Source organism: Toxorhynchites rutilus, chromosome 3 (genome assembly GCF_029784135.1).
Source record: "Toxorhynchites rutilus septentrionalis strain SRP chromosome 3, ASM2978413v1, whole genome shotgun sequence".
In the NCBI taxonomy this organism is placed as follows: Eukaryota; Metazoa; Arthropoda; class Insecta; order Diptera; family Culicidae; genus Toxorhynchites; species Toxorhynchites rutilus.
In genome coordinates, this window is record NC_073746.1 from 60,552,673 (window position 1) to 60,569,478 (window position 16,806).

Here is a 16,806-nt window from a genome sequence, read left to right on the forward strand (position 1 = left end):
AAATATTTTTTCTGAAAAATTATAAGCTAAAATAACCATCGGATATATTATTAGTTTAAGATGTTTTGATCATTTGCGAAAAAAACTGTTACTTCCTTACATAGAGCAACATATTTGATGCCAAGTAAATGATATTCATTCATATTTTATGATTTTAAAAGTTTGTTCATATTGCCCAAATACATGGGTGAAGTACACGGGTAAGATATGGTGGTGACATCTACGAAGGTATTAAAAGGTAATGCTTCAAGCATATGCTATTAACATTACTATGAAAAAATACAGCTTTAAATTGTAAATAGATCAATGTAAAAAAAATCTAAATGTTTTTTGAATGATCATAACGTATTGCTCTGAACATTTCTCATCCATTGCTGAAGTTTTTTTAAGAATAGATGAAATTTTTGAAATTATAATTAGAATCCATTATTAGGAACTAACTTCGTTCAAGATTTTTCGATTGTTTGCGGAAAACCTTTCAAATGATTGATTGGGATGTTTATTTGATACTATAAAATTATTTTTCATTTCGAAATTGTGTTTATTTCTCTAACGACTATGAAAGTTAGATTTGCTGCATTCCTCCAAGCAATAAAAATGATCGTGTAGGGTTGAAGAATAATGATGATGCGGAATGGAGTGATTCTTGTTAGAATTTTCATCACTGATAATGTCAATGCTACTGATCGTGTAAGGGCCGCTTAAGGCCGTGGTGACACTGGATCGGAGTACGCACGGAAACTTGATTGTGCGATAACTGACGAAGAGAAACAAACAATTTTGTTCGATAGAAGCTGGCGAATTTGAACGAAACAAGTGGGAAGCAATGTAATCACACCAATCCAATTCAATGTAGTTGTTTACTTCTCACGATTGTATGCGTTTCGTTCAGCCTTATTTTCGTAAGAAGTTGCAGGCGGTATCACCGTGGCGTAAGACTGAAAAGAATCACAGTGGGCATACAGTCAATCCCAAAATTGAGTATACACATTCCGATACTCTCCATTTTTTTGGTACAAAATATTTTTAATACTTTTCTTTTTTTTATGCATTTTAATAACACATACATTTAACTAGCAGATTATTGAGTTTGATAAATTTGAAGATAATTATATTAGCTTACTTGCAAAAAAATCGACGCAAACATACGTGTAGGCATGTTTTTGAGTTCTTTCTTCGTTTTATTTATCAATCACTTCTCAGTTTTCGCGACAAAATTGTTGGAGTAGTTCTTACGCTTCAGGTTTGGCCAAAAAATCTCGATGGAACGCAGCTGGGGGACATTGGGAGAGTCGCCAACTGGGGTACCACATCGATATTCAGCCGCTCCATCTCCTCTAACGATCGCTTCAAGTAGTGGGCCGACGCCAGATCCGGTCAGAACACCACGTCTTCGTCCTTACGGTATTTCTTGATGAACGACGCAACTTCCGGCAGACACTTCGTACTATAAAAGCAGTGGACGGGACTTCCCCTTCCATAACATGTATGTCCATGTTCGCCAGGTATTTTTTCACTGTTTGACCGGTTGCACCGACCTCCCGGCCAAGCGCACGCAGCGATTTAGCCACTATTCCCTCGATCTTCCTCTTCAGCATCCTCTGGAGCTTCTTGTCGCTCAGGGTCATCGGCCGTCCGGAACCGGGCTTTCTTTCGATGCTCTGATTGTTGTCCAATAGTCCCAAGATGTTATAGATGCCGGAACGAACGTATACGGCGTCCACAAAGTGCCGCACGATGTCCGTTTTCGACGCGGCGGGGTATCGTTCTTTGAACGAGCACACTTCTGACCGGAGTAGTTCTAATGTTTTCGCCATCACGGTAAGAGTTCGACTGATAGAGCTGTCAAATTTTTTTTGCTGACTCATGGGTTACTATGATTGATGCTGCGTGGGTAGTTTCGTCAGTGCGTGTGAAGGTAAACCCATGAAAAATCGGCATGTGGAAGTTTTAGGTGACAATAAATGTTTCGATGATGGTTCGACACTCTTCGCCCCCTCTCTAAGGTCTGGCTGCCATACAAATGAAACTGAAATTTCTGCATAACTCGAGAACTAATCAGGCAAATGGAGCCAAACTTGCCATGTTTTTGGGTACGAGAAATGTTTCTTGGATAGTTTGACATGAGTTTTGGTGGATGAACTAGGGAATTTATAGTAAAAGGAAATTGTAAAGGGTACATTTAAAGATCGAGAAGAGTAGTGAATCAGATCTAATCTCAATGGGATGTACAGTCATAGTAAATAAATAAATAAACATTTAAAGATCATCGAATGAATAATTCTGCGATTGGATCCATGAACATTCGTTTAGGAAGAGAACGTGAATGTTCGAAAGTATTGATAACAAAAAATCCATTTTGGGCTGGACGAAGTTTGTCGGGTCAGTTAGTCATCCATAAATGTAACGGATCAGCTATCCAAGTAAAACAGAGAACTTCATGAATAGATCAAAACTAGTACTTTTCGTATGCGTGTTGCTGCCGATAAAATTGGCAAATATTACATCAGATTCTCAACAATCGTGTTGTTCACAAAATACATATTATCGCTATCACATCCCAACATGAATATAATTAAATAACAACTTTGTTGAACCAATGTCAAGAGGGATACTAATCAATACAATTACTGTATGAGTTTCTCGAACTTGCAGATATTTTTTGGTCCCTAAATCATACTTTCTTCGTTAAATTTGTTGTCAACATGTAGAATCGATACATTGAAATATAATGTATTCATTTGCAGTAAATCGAAAGGCCTAGGACATACATCAGCGTGCATACCGTATTTGCATAGTTCAAGAATATCTCTTTCGTGAGGCCATTCCTGCATATCACACCACGATGTCGTATGTTTGTATCCCTTCGGTTCGAAATGTCAGAAAAACTATTACAGCTCCACTCCAAATAAACCCCTTCTCTTGTTTGGCTAGCTCAAGGGACTTTGAACGTTATTCCTTCACCAGTTCTAAGTACATTTCGTGTTTTCCGTCTTTATTTTGCTATTCCAGGATATACTTCTCCTGTCGTCGCCAGCACTAGCTGAGGGTCGTAGCTGTGGAATAGTGTGTATCTCTCAACACCCGGCGCGTTCGTTGCGGGGTGGTGGGTGGTGTGTGGCAGCGGAGATTATATTTCCATATCACTTTGGAATATTATTGCCATCCGATGTTTGCACAATCAGGAACGGCTTCTGCATGAGCAAAAGCGTAGGCATATCCCACAGCACAGTGTCATCAAACTCGCAGCCAGCCAACTAGAGCGCGTAAAATTGTCCGCCAAGTGGAAGAAATTGGATTTCACCAAATAAGCACACACAGTCCCATCCGAGAACCAACGACCAGAGTCAGTAGGCGTTCCTAGATCTCTCCCGCAATAGCGACAGAAAAAAAAACAGGAACGTGGTGAAAAAGAGCTCAAGTGAGAAAATGATGCCCCAATCGACGAGCAGCTCCAGCTCGATGGGGAAAATATGTAAAATTGAAATCGGAAAATGTTTGCTTTTCGTCACGCTGCTAACGAGTGTTTGCTTTCGAGCCATCCGGACCGACGAAGGCTCCCCGGACGCCCATCACCAGCAGCAGCATCCACCTCCAACAAATGAACCCGGTAAGTTTTTGTTTATCTTTTTTTTTGTGTGTTGCTACTCTCCCCCGATACTCTTGTGCTGCTGTTACTTCGCGCAAACGAACATTTATGGGATCTTGTGGGATCCAACCGAAGCACCCCTTTTTGTGCACATTTCACTTATTTTCCACCGTTAACCTGCGATGTGTATAGGTGGTGGAAGTTTTTCTCTTATTAACGGAAAGGTTAGATTTGACTGCACGAATGAAAAACGGGGATGTTTAATAACAGATGTTCAAATTTATTTAGGAGAACATGGAAAAATGGGATACATTTTTAAAAAACAAAATACGAGGTCTACCTGTATGCAATTTACAAATGGGATTACAGCTCAGATATGTAAATGGAACTGGCTTCAAATTGAATTCAATTTTCCGCGGAAAACGGACCAAGACTTACACATAACAATATTAGGCGATAGTTCTTAAATAGTTCCTTACTTCTGAAGAAACCGCTTGTGTATGCTTCTCAACACTTCCATGATGCACGTTACCCACTCTTCGTACGCTCACTCCTCAATAGTTCTTGGTTGGGGTTTTGGTCTACTGAACAAGTTGATCAATCTCAATTCTACAAATGAATTGAATATGAATATGAAACCGAGTTATAGGTATTACGAATAAACCTTGATTCCAATTTTCCAGGACGTGTTTTGTGTTTTGATTGGAAATTTCCGAACTTTCGTATATGTTTATACAAAGAAGGTATTGTTAAAAATATCACACAGCTCATCGTGAGCGAAACTGTCTCCAGGCATCCCAAGACAGTTTTCCACACTTTAAAACTTTATTAATGAATTAATATGGCCGCAGTGAGATTATGACCGAAAGAGGAGATTGTTGCAACTTGCTCGTTGCTGGATATTGGGTCATAGCAGCGCTAGTGGAAAACGGCTCACATTACAAAGTATAATGGAAAGTAAAATGACAGATAGAAAAAAAGCATTAGCGTTTTTATTCTGATCTGTGTTTTGTGCATTTCTCCTACTGATATGGTGTTTTCCCCTAGATTCTCTGCTTTACGAGACCAGTGTATTGTGAAGCAGCTACTATTGTGCGGGTTAGGTTCTGCTGCAGTAAGTAGGCATAAAAATAGACAGGATCCCATCCCGTCCAATCTCGTTTTGTGAAATGAAAAATGTCTTGTTTTCAAGTGATTTTCCATAAATAGAAGAAAACAGGTTTTAACTGGTGAAAAACCAGACAGAGAGAATCATGCCTCTGGTTCGGTTGCGTTATACATAATAGTGCTATGAAATGTTTGTGTGACAATATCAAATGGGTATATTCTTTTTCTTTGATGGCACTAATGTGTCTAACCATCATATAAACATTTGTTGCACATTAAACCTCCATATGAATAATTGAGTTCCATTTGCTTGATCAATTCTCGAGTAATGCACAAATTTGTGTTTCATTTGTATGGCAGACCCCCTCCCATAAGAGAGGGGGGAGGAGTATCTAACCACCATAGAATCATTTATTGCACTCTAAAACCTCCAAATGCCTAATTTGGTTGCATTTGCTTGATTAATTCTCGAGTAATGCAGAAATTTGTGTTTCATTTGTATGGTAGCCCCCCCTTAGAGAGGGGGGAGAGGTCTCAAACTATCACGAAAACCTTGTCCGGCCCCAAAAACCCCTACATACCAATTTTCATGTCGATCGGTTCAGTAGTTTCCGAGTCCATAAGAATCCGACAGACAGACAGACAGACAGAAATCCATTTATATATATAGATAATTCGTTTGATATCTTTCGAAACAGTTCCCAAATGCAGTTCAGGTGTTCGAATGTATCAAAAAATAATTAGTTTGGCGTCTTTCGCCTTTTATCCTTCTGTTTGAACATACAGAACAATGCTCTTTGCCACAATACATGGAGTTCCCCATTAAGCCTTTCTTCAAGCATGGGTAACAAATTTTGTTCATACTGAGTACCGTTATGTATTATTTTGGATGAATAATTACCCCTTCGTCTTAGAAACTGTTCAATATATATATTCAATATATATATTCAATAAATAACATTCGCCTTTTCTTTAGTTAATAACTCTGCTGCATCGCAAACCGAAAGGTAGTTTTGCAAAATCAAATAAAATCTATACGAAGGTAATTTGTTGCTTTGATAAAAATAAATAAAAAGCACGTTTTTTAAAGTGTTTTACAAAATTTTCTGCAATTTTGCAAATATGACAGTAAGTTTCAATGTTGGCATTTACATGGTTAGCCTAGTAAACGTTTCATATTGATATATTCATATGTTCAGCGGTTTTTTTTCTAGGCGATCGATCAAAGTTTGGTGTAAATTATAGGAAAACTTCATCGCAAACGGTACCAAAATGCTATGCGTACTCTCGAAATGAACGATCCGTAAGTTTCGTTTTCATGTGTTTGTGGATATGACGATTGCAAAGAGTGATGATACTCACACATATACTCACGCATTCCCACATATACACACACTCCACACCCGAAAACTGTGGAGCCGATCTGGTGTAGTGTTAACATCCGTACCTCTCACGCAAAAGGTCACGAGTTCAATTCTTACTCCTTACATTCATCCGAAATGGAAGTAAAGTGACGAACTAGCCAAAGGTGTTGAAAGTCACAATTAAAATGAAAACACACACAAAAACTCATGAAAACGAATGTTACGAAGTTTGGACCCTATCCCAACTAGCAGCAGTTCCTGGCGTTACATTTCACTACTTTCAAAAAGTACTGGGATGTCCTTACGTGACGAGCAAACCTGGGCTAAATATTCTATTAATTCCGTCTCATCGATTTGGAAGTTTGCTTTTTGCACATTTTGGGTTATTGACATTGCGAGGGATTATCCAGACCAAGATTTTTATATTAAGGTGACCCTACAATCCCCCATTACTTTAATGATTCAGAAGGGGTTTCGATTGAGCAGTCATCGAGTACAGCATTCGTCGTGGTTCCGCGCTCTTGTATAAAGTGAAACAAAATGGGCGCTTTCGCTCTCATATGCTCTGCGAGTGTAAATTGCGATGGCATGCTTCATTGTAGACCTGCTTCAAGGCAACATCGACTGCACTTCGTTGTTAAGCTGTCTCAACATAAACACCCGCCGCCGTAATTAACGCTCGCATGTTTTTTTATACCACCGTCCCTTAGGCGGCGGTGACACTGGATGCAGAAAAGTGGTCGTACGAATTGTATGCAATAGTGAAGCTAAACAACCACATTGAGTTGTATTGGTGTGGTTACATTGCTTCCCCCTTGCTTCGTTCGTATTCGTCAGCTTCTATCGAACAAAATTGTTTGTTTCTATTCGTACAATCAAATTTTCGTGCGTACTCCTATCCAAAGTAACCTTAGCCTTATGAACAAATAATGGATACAACGAGCTCATGCGAATGGTGTGCTGCGTCTTCAACAGATGCTACGATATGTTTGACTTTAATGTTTCGCGTTACAACGTTGGTGGCACAAGGTCCTTTGACACGCAAAATATTATCGACTGTACCCTGTACCGGCTGAAAAATTCTGGATTTACCTGTCCAGAATTGCACGCCGAGGATCATGTTTCCAAACTGGTGAAAAGTTGTCTGCAAACGGAGTACTGCGCCGAAAAGAATGCACATCGCGCTGGTGTGATCGAAGAGCAGTACGAATTTCATGTCGTCTAAAGACGACGCTCGTACACACTGCTCGTCGCGCGGATGTCGTTTATAGACAACGCTCGTAACGAAAGGGTTAACAATAACCAAAATACCCGAACACTTGACTTTATTCCTAACATTTGGAAAAAAATCACTAAAATTCATTATTTTTCGACCCTCCAGACAGGGGTCCCTTCTAAATACTTTTTGTATGATATTTTTCCTTCAAGAAAATTGTCTTTTTAAATTCTTTTTCTTCTTTGTTTGTTTTTTAGATACTTAAAATTCTAAGGTTAATTATCCTTCACTAGAAATCACCAGGATTTGTTTGGAAACATATTATAGAGAAATTTTCAAAAGATAGGAGTTGGGTTTCTAAGAACATATTTTAGAGCGGTTAAACAGCGTTAATTTGGTTGATATAAGTAATCATGTTTATTTTGCCTTGTTTCAGTGTTTGTGGCCGTTGTTCATTCGTTCGAGGTGTATCCTCCACAACGAAACTTGTTGCCACAATGGGTGAAAGAAAGTATTTTTTGCAATTGGTGCAATGGTAAACCCGCGGTACAAGCAGATGCACAAAAAAAATTCTACTTTCGTGTAGTTTGGAAGAACAGAACCGACGAAAGTCACCCGAAAAGAGTGTGACGGCTTATAAACTGTTTTATTGACTTCCAAAGATGCTAAATGCAGTTGTCTATCATCCAGAATCTTCAGAAGCTCTCCAATTAACGAGTTTCTAAAACAACTCGTGTATCTTGTCGCCAGATCGAATTTAGACAACTCCCTTCGTGCCCGAGGAAGACAGCCCAATGTGTCGGTGAGTGATTTGTTGGCTCGTTTAGACCTTAATAACATGTCCCAAATGCAGGGAAACTTCCATATAAAGTACCCTCGTTATAACGTGCCTTCGATTTAACGTCACTAGATATATCAAACATTTTACCTCGATATAACTAACACATTTCCAAAGTGTAAAGGAATAATTTTTTAAATAATTTTTTCTGAAAGAACAATAAATTATCTGTATTTTAATACTAGAACATGTTTCGTACCTTTAGCCAATCCCGATATACAACTGGTTCAACAATTGGTTCCAGATTCTAAATGAATTCAGCTTTAATCAACAGTACGAAGGAAAACATCATGAGAAAGACTAGCTTCGTCTTTTAGTTGAATTTATTCATCAACCTTACCCAAACAGCAACACAATAAAGTAATACAAGCTACGTTTCTGAGTTCTTTGTTATGCTTCGATACAATGTACAATTTTGAAAGTGAAATGTACATTATATCGCAGTTACTCTGTATATGTATTCGATTTTCGTGTGTAATTGTCCCTATATCCTTATACCCTCCTTCTCTTCCATTGCGAGCACTTGCCCCCCTTGCTATAAACAGTAAAAAAAGTTGAAATGTAAATATACAATAGGTATACGAATAGATTTAGGAATTGAGTGTGTTCTCAACATTGTAACAAATCCCTTATATCCCATCCTTTTCCTCAAATAATATGTCACCCTTCTAGACTCGAGTCCACCGCGAGTAATTGGTTTTCCACATTAACAGTTCGACTGAAAAGTTTATAAGATACAAGAAGACAGTAAAACTATTTTTTTGCAGAATTCAATTTTATTATTCAACATAATTGCCTTCGAGGGCGATACAGCGTTTATAGCGATCTTGCAACTTTTCGATACCACTTTTATAGTACTCTTTCGGGTTTTCATCAAAATAGGCCTCAGTTTCGGTAATCACTTCATCATCGGTCTAAAATTTCTTGCCAGCGAGTATTCTTTTCAGGTCTGCGAACAGAAAATAGTCGCTGGAGGCCAGATTTGGAGAATACGGTGGATGCGGAAGCAATTCGAAGCCCAATTAATTTAATTACACACGAAATTCGGATTTTCCATTTTTTTCACAATAACAAAAGTTGCTTCACTCTCAATGCTGTAACTCACGAACCAATCGACTGATTGCTGTTAAATTTTGTAGTAGATTTTTGCAAGAGGCGCAATCTAGACGTCAACCTTATGATCTTTTCAGAAGAACTGTTACTATCCATAGAGTTAGGAAAATTGTTTATATATAGTTTTATAATAACTCCGTCATTGTTGAAATTCGACCATATGCGCAGGAGGATTTTTTCAACAACATACGGGTGTAGGCTGATAAATAATGCACATACACGCTTGTAGAAAACTAACAAAAACAAATAGCAAGGTTGGGTTAAAAGCAAATATTATTAAGTATTATTTTTCGACATAGCCACCCTTCAAGCAATACACATTTCTCCCAACTGGTAACAAGTTTTTTCATACCATCACTGATAAATCCATCCGACATTTCTGGAATCCAGGACGGGATAGCTGCTATCACTTCATTGTAAGAGCTGTAATGATTATCCTTAAGGTCTCTCTCTCAAGTAGAGGAAAAAATCACAAGACACAAGGTCGGGAGAATACGGGGAATTGGTGGAATTAATTCAAACTTCAGGTTTTTCAGAGTCTCAGTTGCACGCGAAGTGTGAACGAGCGTTGTCGTGTTGCAATATTATTGGCGCCAGGTTACCTCTATCAAGACAAACTCGACGTCGGAGGTGTTCCAGTGTCTGTATATACTTTATATTCGACGACTTTCATTTGATACTCATATTGATGGGGTTTTAAAAAAAATATATTTACGGCGTCATTTTGTGGTGGCGGTCATTTTGAATTTGCATTTATCATAAATAATTTGATACTCATATTGATAGGGTTTTTTAAAAAAATATGGCGCCATTTTGTGGTGGCGGCCATTTTGTATTTGCATTTTTTCATAAATAACTGTGTTCTACTAGTCAAGCTCTTTCATTTGATAGCAATATTGATAGGGTTTCGAAAAAAAAAATATATGGCGCCATTTTGTGGTTGCGGCCATTTTAGATTTGCATTCATCATTAATAACTATGTTCTACTAATCAAGCACTTTCATTTGATGGGATTTTGAAAAAAAAAGTCCGCCATTTTTGGGTTCTCAAGACAATGGAATGCGCAGTTTTATAATGATAGCAGATATAAATTTGTATTGACAAGAAGGGGGTAACATTTCTATTATTAAGTTCGTCGCCTAGCGCGATTCGGATGTTTTTCTTGCGGGGCCCAAATAGTCTGTCGGTAGGCTAGTAATCAGAGAAATAAACGGGAAACAATAATTATTTTTACTTTTGAAAAACCACCACTGAATCGATCCCCTGCATACCAACATACAAACAGGGGAATCAACAGAACCGTTTAGTAGAAATAGGGGTTTGAATCTGTGCACTGAAACATACCATTCGTAGTAAATGTACCAAATGTGCCATTTGTGCCATTTGTGCCATTTATGCCATTTGTACCATTTGTGGCATTTGTGCTATTATTTATTCATTTTATTGTCGTCAATCAAAATTGTAGACCAATACATTCTTAATACTACTTAAAACTACTTACCTAAAACTAAAAAAAAAAATCTAAAGAGAGCTGGCTGGATAATTTATCCGTTTAATTCAAAAGACGATTTTAACACAAATTTTTTATTTATTTATTTATTTATTTATTTCGTCAAACCAGCGTTCATAAATAACTGTGTTCTACTAGTCAAGCTCTTTCATTTGATAGCAATATTGATAGGGTTTCGAAAAAAATATATATGGCGCCATTTTGTGGTTGCGGCCATTTTAGATTTGCATTCATCATTAATAACTATGTTCTACTAATCAAGCACTTTCATTTGATGGGATTTTGAAAAAAAAAGTCCGCCATTTTTGGGTTCTCAAGACAATGGAATGCGCAGTTTTATAATGATAGCAGATATAAATTTGTATTGACAAGAAGGGGGTAACATTTCTATTATTAAGTTCGTCGCCTAGCGCGATTCGGATGTTTTTCTTGCGGGGCCCAAAAAGTCTGTCGGTAGGCTAGTAATCAGAGAAATAAACAGGAAACAATAATTATTTTTACTTTTGAAAAACCACCACTGAATCGATCCCCTGCATACCAACATACAAACAGGGGAATCAACAGAACCGTTTAGTAGAAATAGGGGTTTGAATCTGTGCACTGAAACATACCATTCGTAGTAAATGTACCAAATGTGCCATTTGTGCCATTTGTGCCATTTGTGCCATTCGTGCCATTTATGCCATTTGTACCATTTGTGGCATTTGTGCTATTATTTATTCATTTTATTGTCGTCAATCAAAATTGTAGACCAATACATTCTTAATACTACTTAAAACTACTTACCTAAAACTAAAAAAAAATCTAAAGAGAGCTGGCTGGATAATTTATCCGTTTAATTCAAAAGACGATTTTAACACAATTTTTTTATTTATTTATTTATTTATTTATTTCGTCAAACCAGCGTTCATAAATAACTGTGTTCTACTAGTCAAGCTCTTTCATTTGATAGCAATATTGATAGGGTTTCGAAAAAAAATATATATGGCGCCATTTTGTGGTTGCGGCCATTTTAGATTTGCATTCATCATTAATAACTATGTTCTACTAATCAAGCACTTTCATTTGATGGGATTTTGAAAAAAAAGTCCGCCATTTTTGGGTTCTCAAGACAATGGAATGCGCAGTTTTATAATGATAGCAGATATAAATTTGTATTGACAAGAAGGGGGTAACATTTCTATTATTAAGTTCGTCGCCTAGCGCGATTCGGATGTTTTTCTTGCGGGTCCCAAATAGTCTGTCGGTAGGCTAGTAATCAGAGAAATAAACGGGAAACAATAATTATTTTTACTTTTGAAAAACCACCACTGAATCGATCCCCTGCATACCAACATACAAACAGGGGAATCAACAGAACCGTTTAGTAGAAATAGGGGTTTGAATCTGTGCACTGAAACATACCATTCGTAGTAAATGTACCAAATGTGCCATTTGTGCCATTTGTGCCATTTGTGCCATTTGTGCCATTCGTGCCATTTATGCCATTTGTACCATTTGTGGCATTTGTGCTATTATTTATTCATTTTATTGTCGTCAATCAAAATTGTAGACCAATACATTCTTAATACTACTTAAAACTACTTACCTAAAACTAAAAAAAAATCTAAAGAGAGCTGGCTGGATAATTTATCCGTTTAATTCAAAAGACGATTTTAACACAAATTTTTTATTTATTTATTTATTTCGTCAAACCAGTGTAGACTAAATATGCTGCCCAAATATTAGAGTGAAATTTAACTATATCTTATTATATTCAAATAGTCTTTGAGCATTGATCTTGACATGGTTACATCAATTATTTCACTGTTTTCGTTACACAGGCTCATCATACGATTAATAGGACTATATTTGGCATAATTCGTTCTTCGGTAATATGTGTAGAAAATGTTAGGGTTTCTCAGGTGCCTAATCGGTGCGTAAAAATTTAGGTTTCCTAATATTTCTTCTATGTCCACTCGTTGTGATATGATGTCAATAATAATTAGAATCATGCCAAAGTTCCGACGTTCTTTTAAGCTTTTCATATTGATTAGCATGCAACTTGCCTCATATGGAGGGAGATGGTATGAAGACCAGCCTAGTTTACGAAGTGCAAATAATAGAAATTGTTTTTGTACAGATTCAATTCTGTCTTCGACGGCGCCAGTGGTTGTGTGGTTAGCGTAACAGCTTCACAATCCGATCGGCCTGGGTTCAATCCCAGCTGGCGTCGTTGGGATTTTCTGAGGCGAAAAATCTCTGGTTACGTCTTCCTTCGGACGGGAAGTAAAAGAAGTTGGCCCGGCTCATGAGTTGTTGAGTCTGATAGGTAGGAACAGGTGGAGTCGCCTCCCTGATGTCGGTGATTGGCACTAAAGTGGCGGAAATATGCCGACGTAAAACAAGCGAAGATAAAAAAAAAAAAATTCTGTCTTCGTGTGAAGTTATGTATGGGGACCATACAATACTACAGTATTCGAGGATTGATCTGACGTATGTTATATACAGGGTTTTCCATTTCGGGCTTCCGAAAGTATACAGCCCTGCGCTGACAATCGTTAGTTGAATGTCTGCCATTTTACAATATGGATCCGTTTAGCATCGCACAACGTGTTAATTTTGTTAAATTATACTATAAAAATGATGAAAAACCGGCAAATGTTTTTCGAGCATTACGGACGGATTTTGGTCGTCATGGACGGCCTACAAAGCACACAATCGCTAATGTAGTGCGTAAATTCGAACAAACTGGATCCGTAGCGGATATTGTGAAACCTGTGCATCATCGTAATGTGCGTTCGGCCGAAAATATTGCTGCTGTTGCTGCCAGTGTGGAGGATGACCCGAATGTTTCGATTCCACGGCGTACTCAGCAATTGGGCTTGTCAAACACATCATTGTGGCGAATTTTGCATTTGGACTTGCACCCACATCCATATAAAGTCCAACTGGTACAAAAATTAGAGCGTGGTGACCATGGAATGCGTCGGGCATACGTCGATTGGGTGAACGAACAACAGCAGCAAAATGCTGAATTTTCGCATCAAATTTTCTTCAGCGATGAGGCACATTTCGAGCTCGGTGGCTATGTGAACACCCAAAATTTCCGTATATGGGGCTCAGAAAATCCACACGTGATTGTTGCATCCGCCAAAAGTCACTGTTTGGTGCGCATTATGGTCTGGTGGAGTCATCGGGCCGTATTTCTTTGAGGACGGCGAGACGGTAACTGTGAATGGTGAGCGCTATGGCCGCATGTTAACCGATTTTTTTGCCACAAATTGAAGATATGGATACGGATGACATGTGGTTTCAGCAGGACGGCGCCACGTGCCACACAACACGACCGAACTTGGCCATATTGCGAACGAAATTTGAGGGACGCATAATTTCGCGTTTTGGTGATGCCAATTGGCCGTCCAGATCATACGATTTGAACCCGCTAGATAAACTTCAATTTGAAATAACAGTTTCATCGAAATTCAAATTCTAAGTGTGTTTTATTTTAATTTACTTTCGGAATTTAAAGTTGGAAAACCCTGTACAATGTTTTTATTGTGTACGGATCAAGGAAATGGTAACTAATGCGTTTGATGAAGCTCAACATATTATTTGCTCTATGGATGAATGTATTATAATGGGCAACGAAGGTTAGTTTTGAATCTAAGATCACGCCTAAGTCTCTTACTCGTTGACATCTACTGATTGGTTGATTTCCCAGCCTAACACCATTGTTCAATGGTGTTCTTCTTCTCGTAAATCATCATCAAATCAGTCATCAAAGTGCATTTCCTAACATTGAGCTGTAATAAACTCGTAGTGCACCAATTATAAACTATGTTAACTTCATTTTGGAATGTTTGAGAATCTTCATCATTCTTTATTTCCATGTACAGCTTCATATCTTCTGCGTAGATAAGTGCCTTAACACTATTAAGAAAAACGCAAACGTCATTAACAAATAAAATGAACAAAAGTGGCCCCAAATGAGAGCCTTGAGGAACTCCGGATGTAACAAATATTAGTTTTGAAATTTTCCCATTAAACCTTACTATTTGCGTGCGGTCAGTCAAATATGATTCTAGCCATTTCAATAGCTTGACCTCTATCCCTATATTTTGAAGTTTAAGAAGCAGTAATGGTATATCAACACGATCAAAAGCCTTACTAAAGTCAGTGTATAGAGCTTCAACTTGATTACCATTATCCATTGCATTCAAAGTGAATGTGAAAAATTCCAGCAAATTTGTTGTAGTTGATCGTCCTTTGAAAAAAACGTATTGCTTATTCGTAATTCGTGTCTTTAGTTGTTGAAAAAGTTTTTGGTTTATTATGGCTTCAAAGAGTTTTGGAATGCAAGAAATAATTGCTACTCCACGATAATTTCTTGCATCGGATCTATTACCGGATTTGAATATAGGTACAAGAAAAGAGTTTTTCCATATTTTTGGGAACCTTTCTGATTCAAATGACTTATTGAAAAGCCATAAAAGTGGATGAGTTAATTCAGATGCCAATTTTTTTATAAAAACCGGTGGAATTCCGGTTGTGCCATTCGTGCCATTTGTGCCAATCTGTTCCAGCTGTGCCAGCTGTGCCAAAGTGTGCCAACCGTGCCATCTGTGCCAGCTGCACCATTTGTGCCAACTGTGCCAATGTGTGCCATCCGTGCCATTTGTACCAAACGTGCCTGCTGTGCCAATCTGTGCCTGCTGTGCCAAAGTGTGCCAACTGTGCCAGCTGTGCCAGCTGTGCCAACCGTGCCAAGTGTACCATGGCACAGCTCTGTGCCGTACCAAATGGTACAGAATTTTGTCGTGCCATGGTACGTACCGTGCCAATGGCACACGCATATTACGTCGTACCAATCATGGATACAACTCAGCTGTATTGGGTCTTCAACGCCTGTTCAACAGAGTAGCTTCTGATTTCGATCTCCACTACTCAATAAATGCGGTCCGGCAACAAATTATTGAACAAATACGTAATTTTCATTAATATCATTAGGGCAAAATTCCGCCTGTTGATAACGATTAAATAAACAAATAAAAAATAAGAGTTGTTTCTGTAGAGTTTTGAATAAATATGTGTAGTGTAAGTTGAAATTTATATGTCATTGGGGTAGTTATTTTATCTGTTGACAAATAAATTAAAATCAATATGTACCAAGTTTTAAACAAATCGGAGAGGGTGTCGGGTCAGCGACCAGATGATTTGGCGTGGAATTGCTCCATACACCTTTCCAAAAACTACACTTTAGACAGATTAATCAATCGTTGGAATCACTTTGTCTCTTCTACCGGAAGCGGATGCATAGTTTCGCCGGATTGAATCAGTTATGTTATTTGGTGTTGAAATGTTCTTTGACGACGAATCATTTCGATCCGAAAAAAGTTAATATGTCACAAACTTTCGAGCGAAAGTAAATGCCGTTGTATACCGCACTCTCACCATAAGTGAATTTTCTGGAAACGCATGGTGTTCTGTGGCTGTGCGAGGAAATATGGCATCATCCGCAAGATTGAAGCGCCATTGCGAATATCTACATGATGGGAACATAATTCTCGAACACACACGTTCTCCCCCTGGAAACCATGCCTCAATCCTGCTCTAATCCTACCATAGCGAAGTGATTGCTGCAAGGGCGAGAAAGCACTGAAGACGACGTGATGATGCTCGTAAACTTATGCGGTTTACGCCTTATACGAGGCCTTGTCTCGTTATGGGAATAAATTGAATCAATTTCCTATTTTTACTCCTCACAATCTCCAAATGATGCCGACGAAAGGCTGATAATAAATGTGTCTGTGCGTACAGCACACCATACGACCAAAGTGATGTATAGAATGCGATAAATTGCAGTTGAGTTACTTCATTACTTTTGAAGACTCTGCTGCTGCTGTTGCTGCTAGCGTCCTCGGGTGACTCCCGCCCCCAGGGGCCGATGGCTTATCTCTCAGCCTCAACCCTTCGCAGGGAGGTTCAGGAAGAGTGCTGTTGATGTTTACCAGTGCACAGCAATGCTCTCTGCCACTAATAGTATACGTAGTCTTTCACTTTCAATAACGCTCGAGAGTAATTAGATTT

General features: G+C 38.3%; 1 protein-coding gene across 5 annotated transcripts in view; it reads left to right on the top strand.

The window, feature by feature from the left end:
- LOC129775907 (locomotion-related protein Hikaru genki) overlaps positions 1–16,806 on the top strand; it is a 67,998-nt gene that overhangs the window by 20,294 nt on the left and 30,898 nt on the right. For all 5 annotated transcript variants that reach the window (XM_055781136.1, XM_055781139.1, XM_055781140.1 and 2 more), the window contains exon 2: positions 3,013–3,610. In XM_055781136.1, coding sequence (XP_055637111.1) covers positions 3,430–3,610 — 181 coding nt within the window. In that variant the 5' untranslated portion in view covers positions 3,013–3,429. The remainder of the gene's footprint in view (positions 1–3,012; positions 3,611–16,806) is intronic.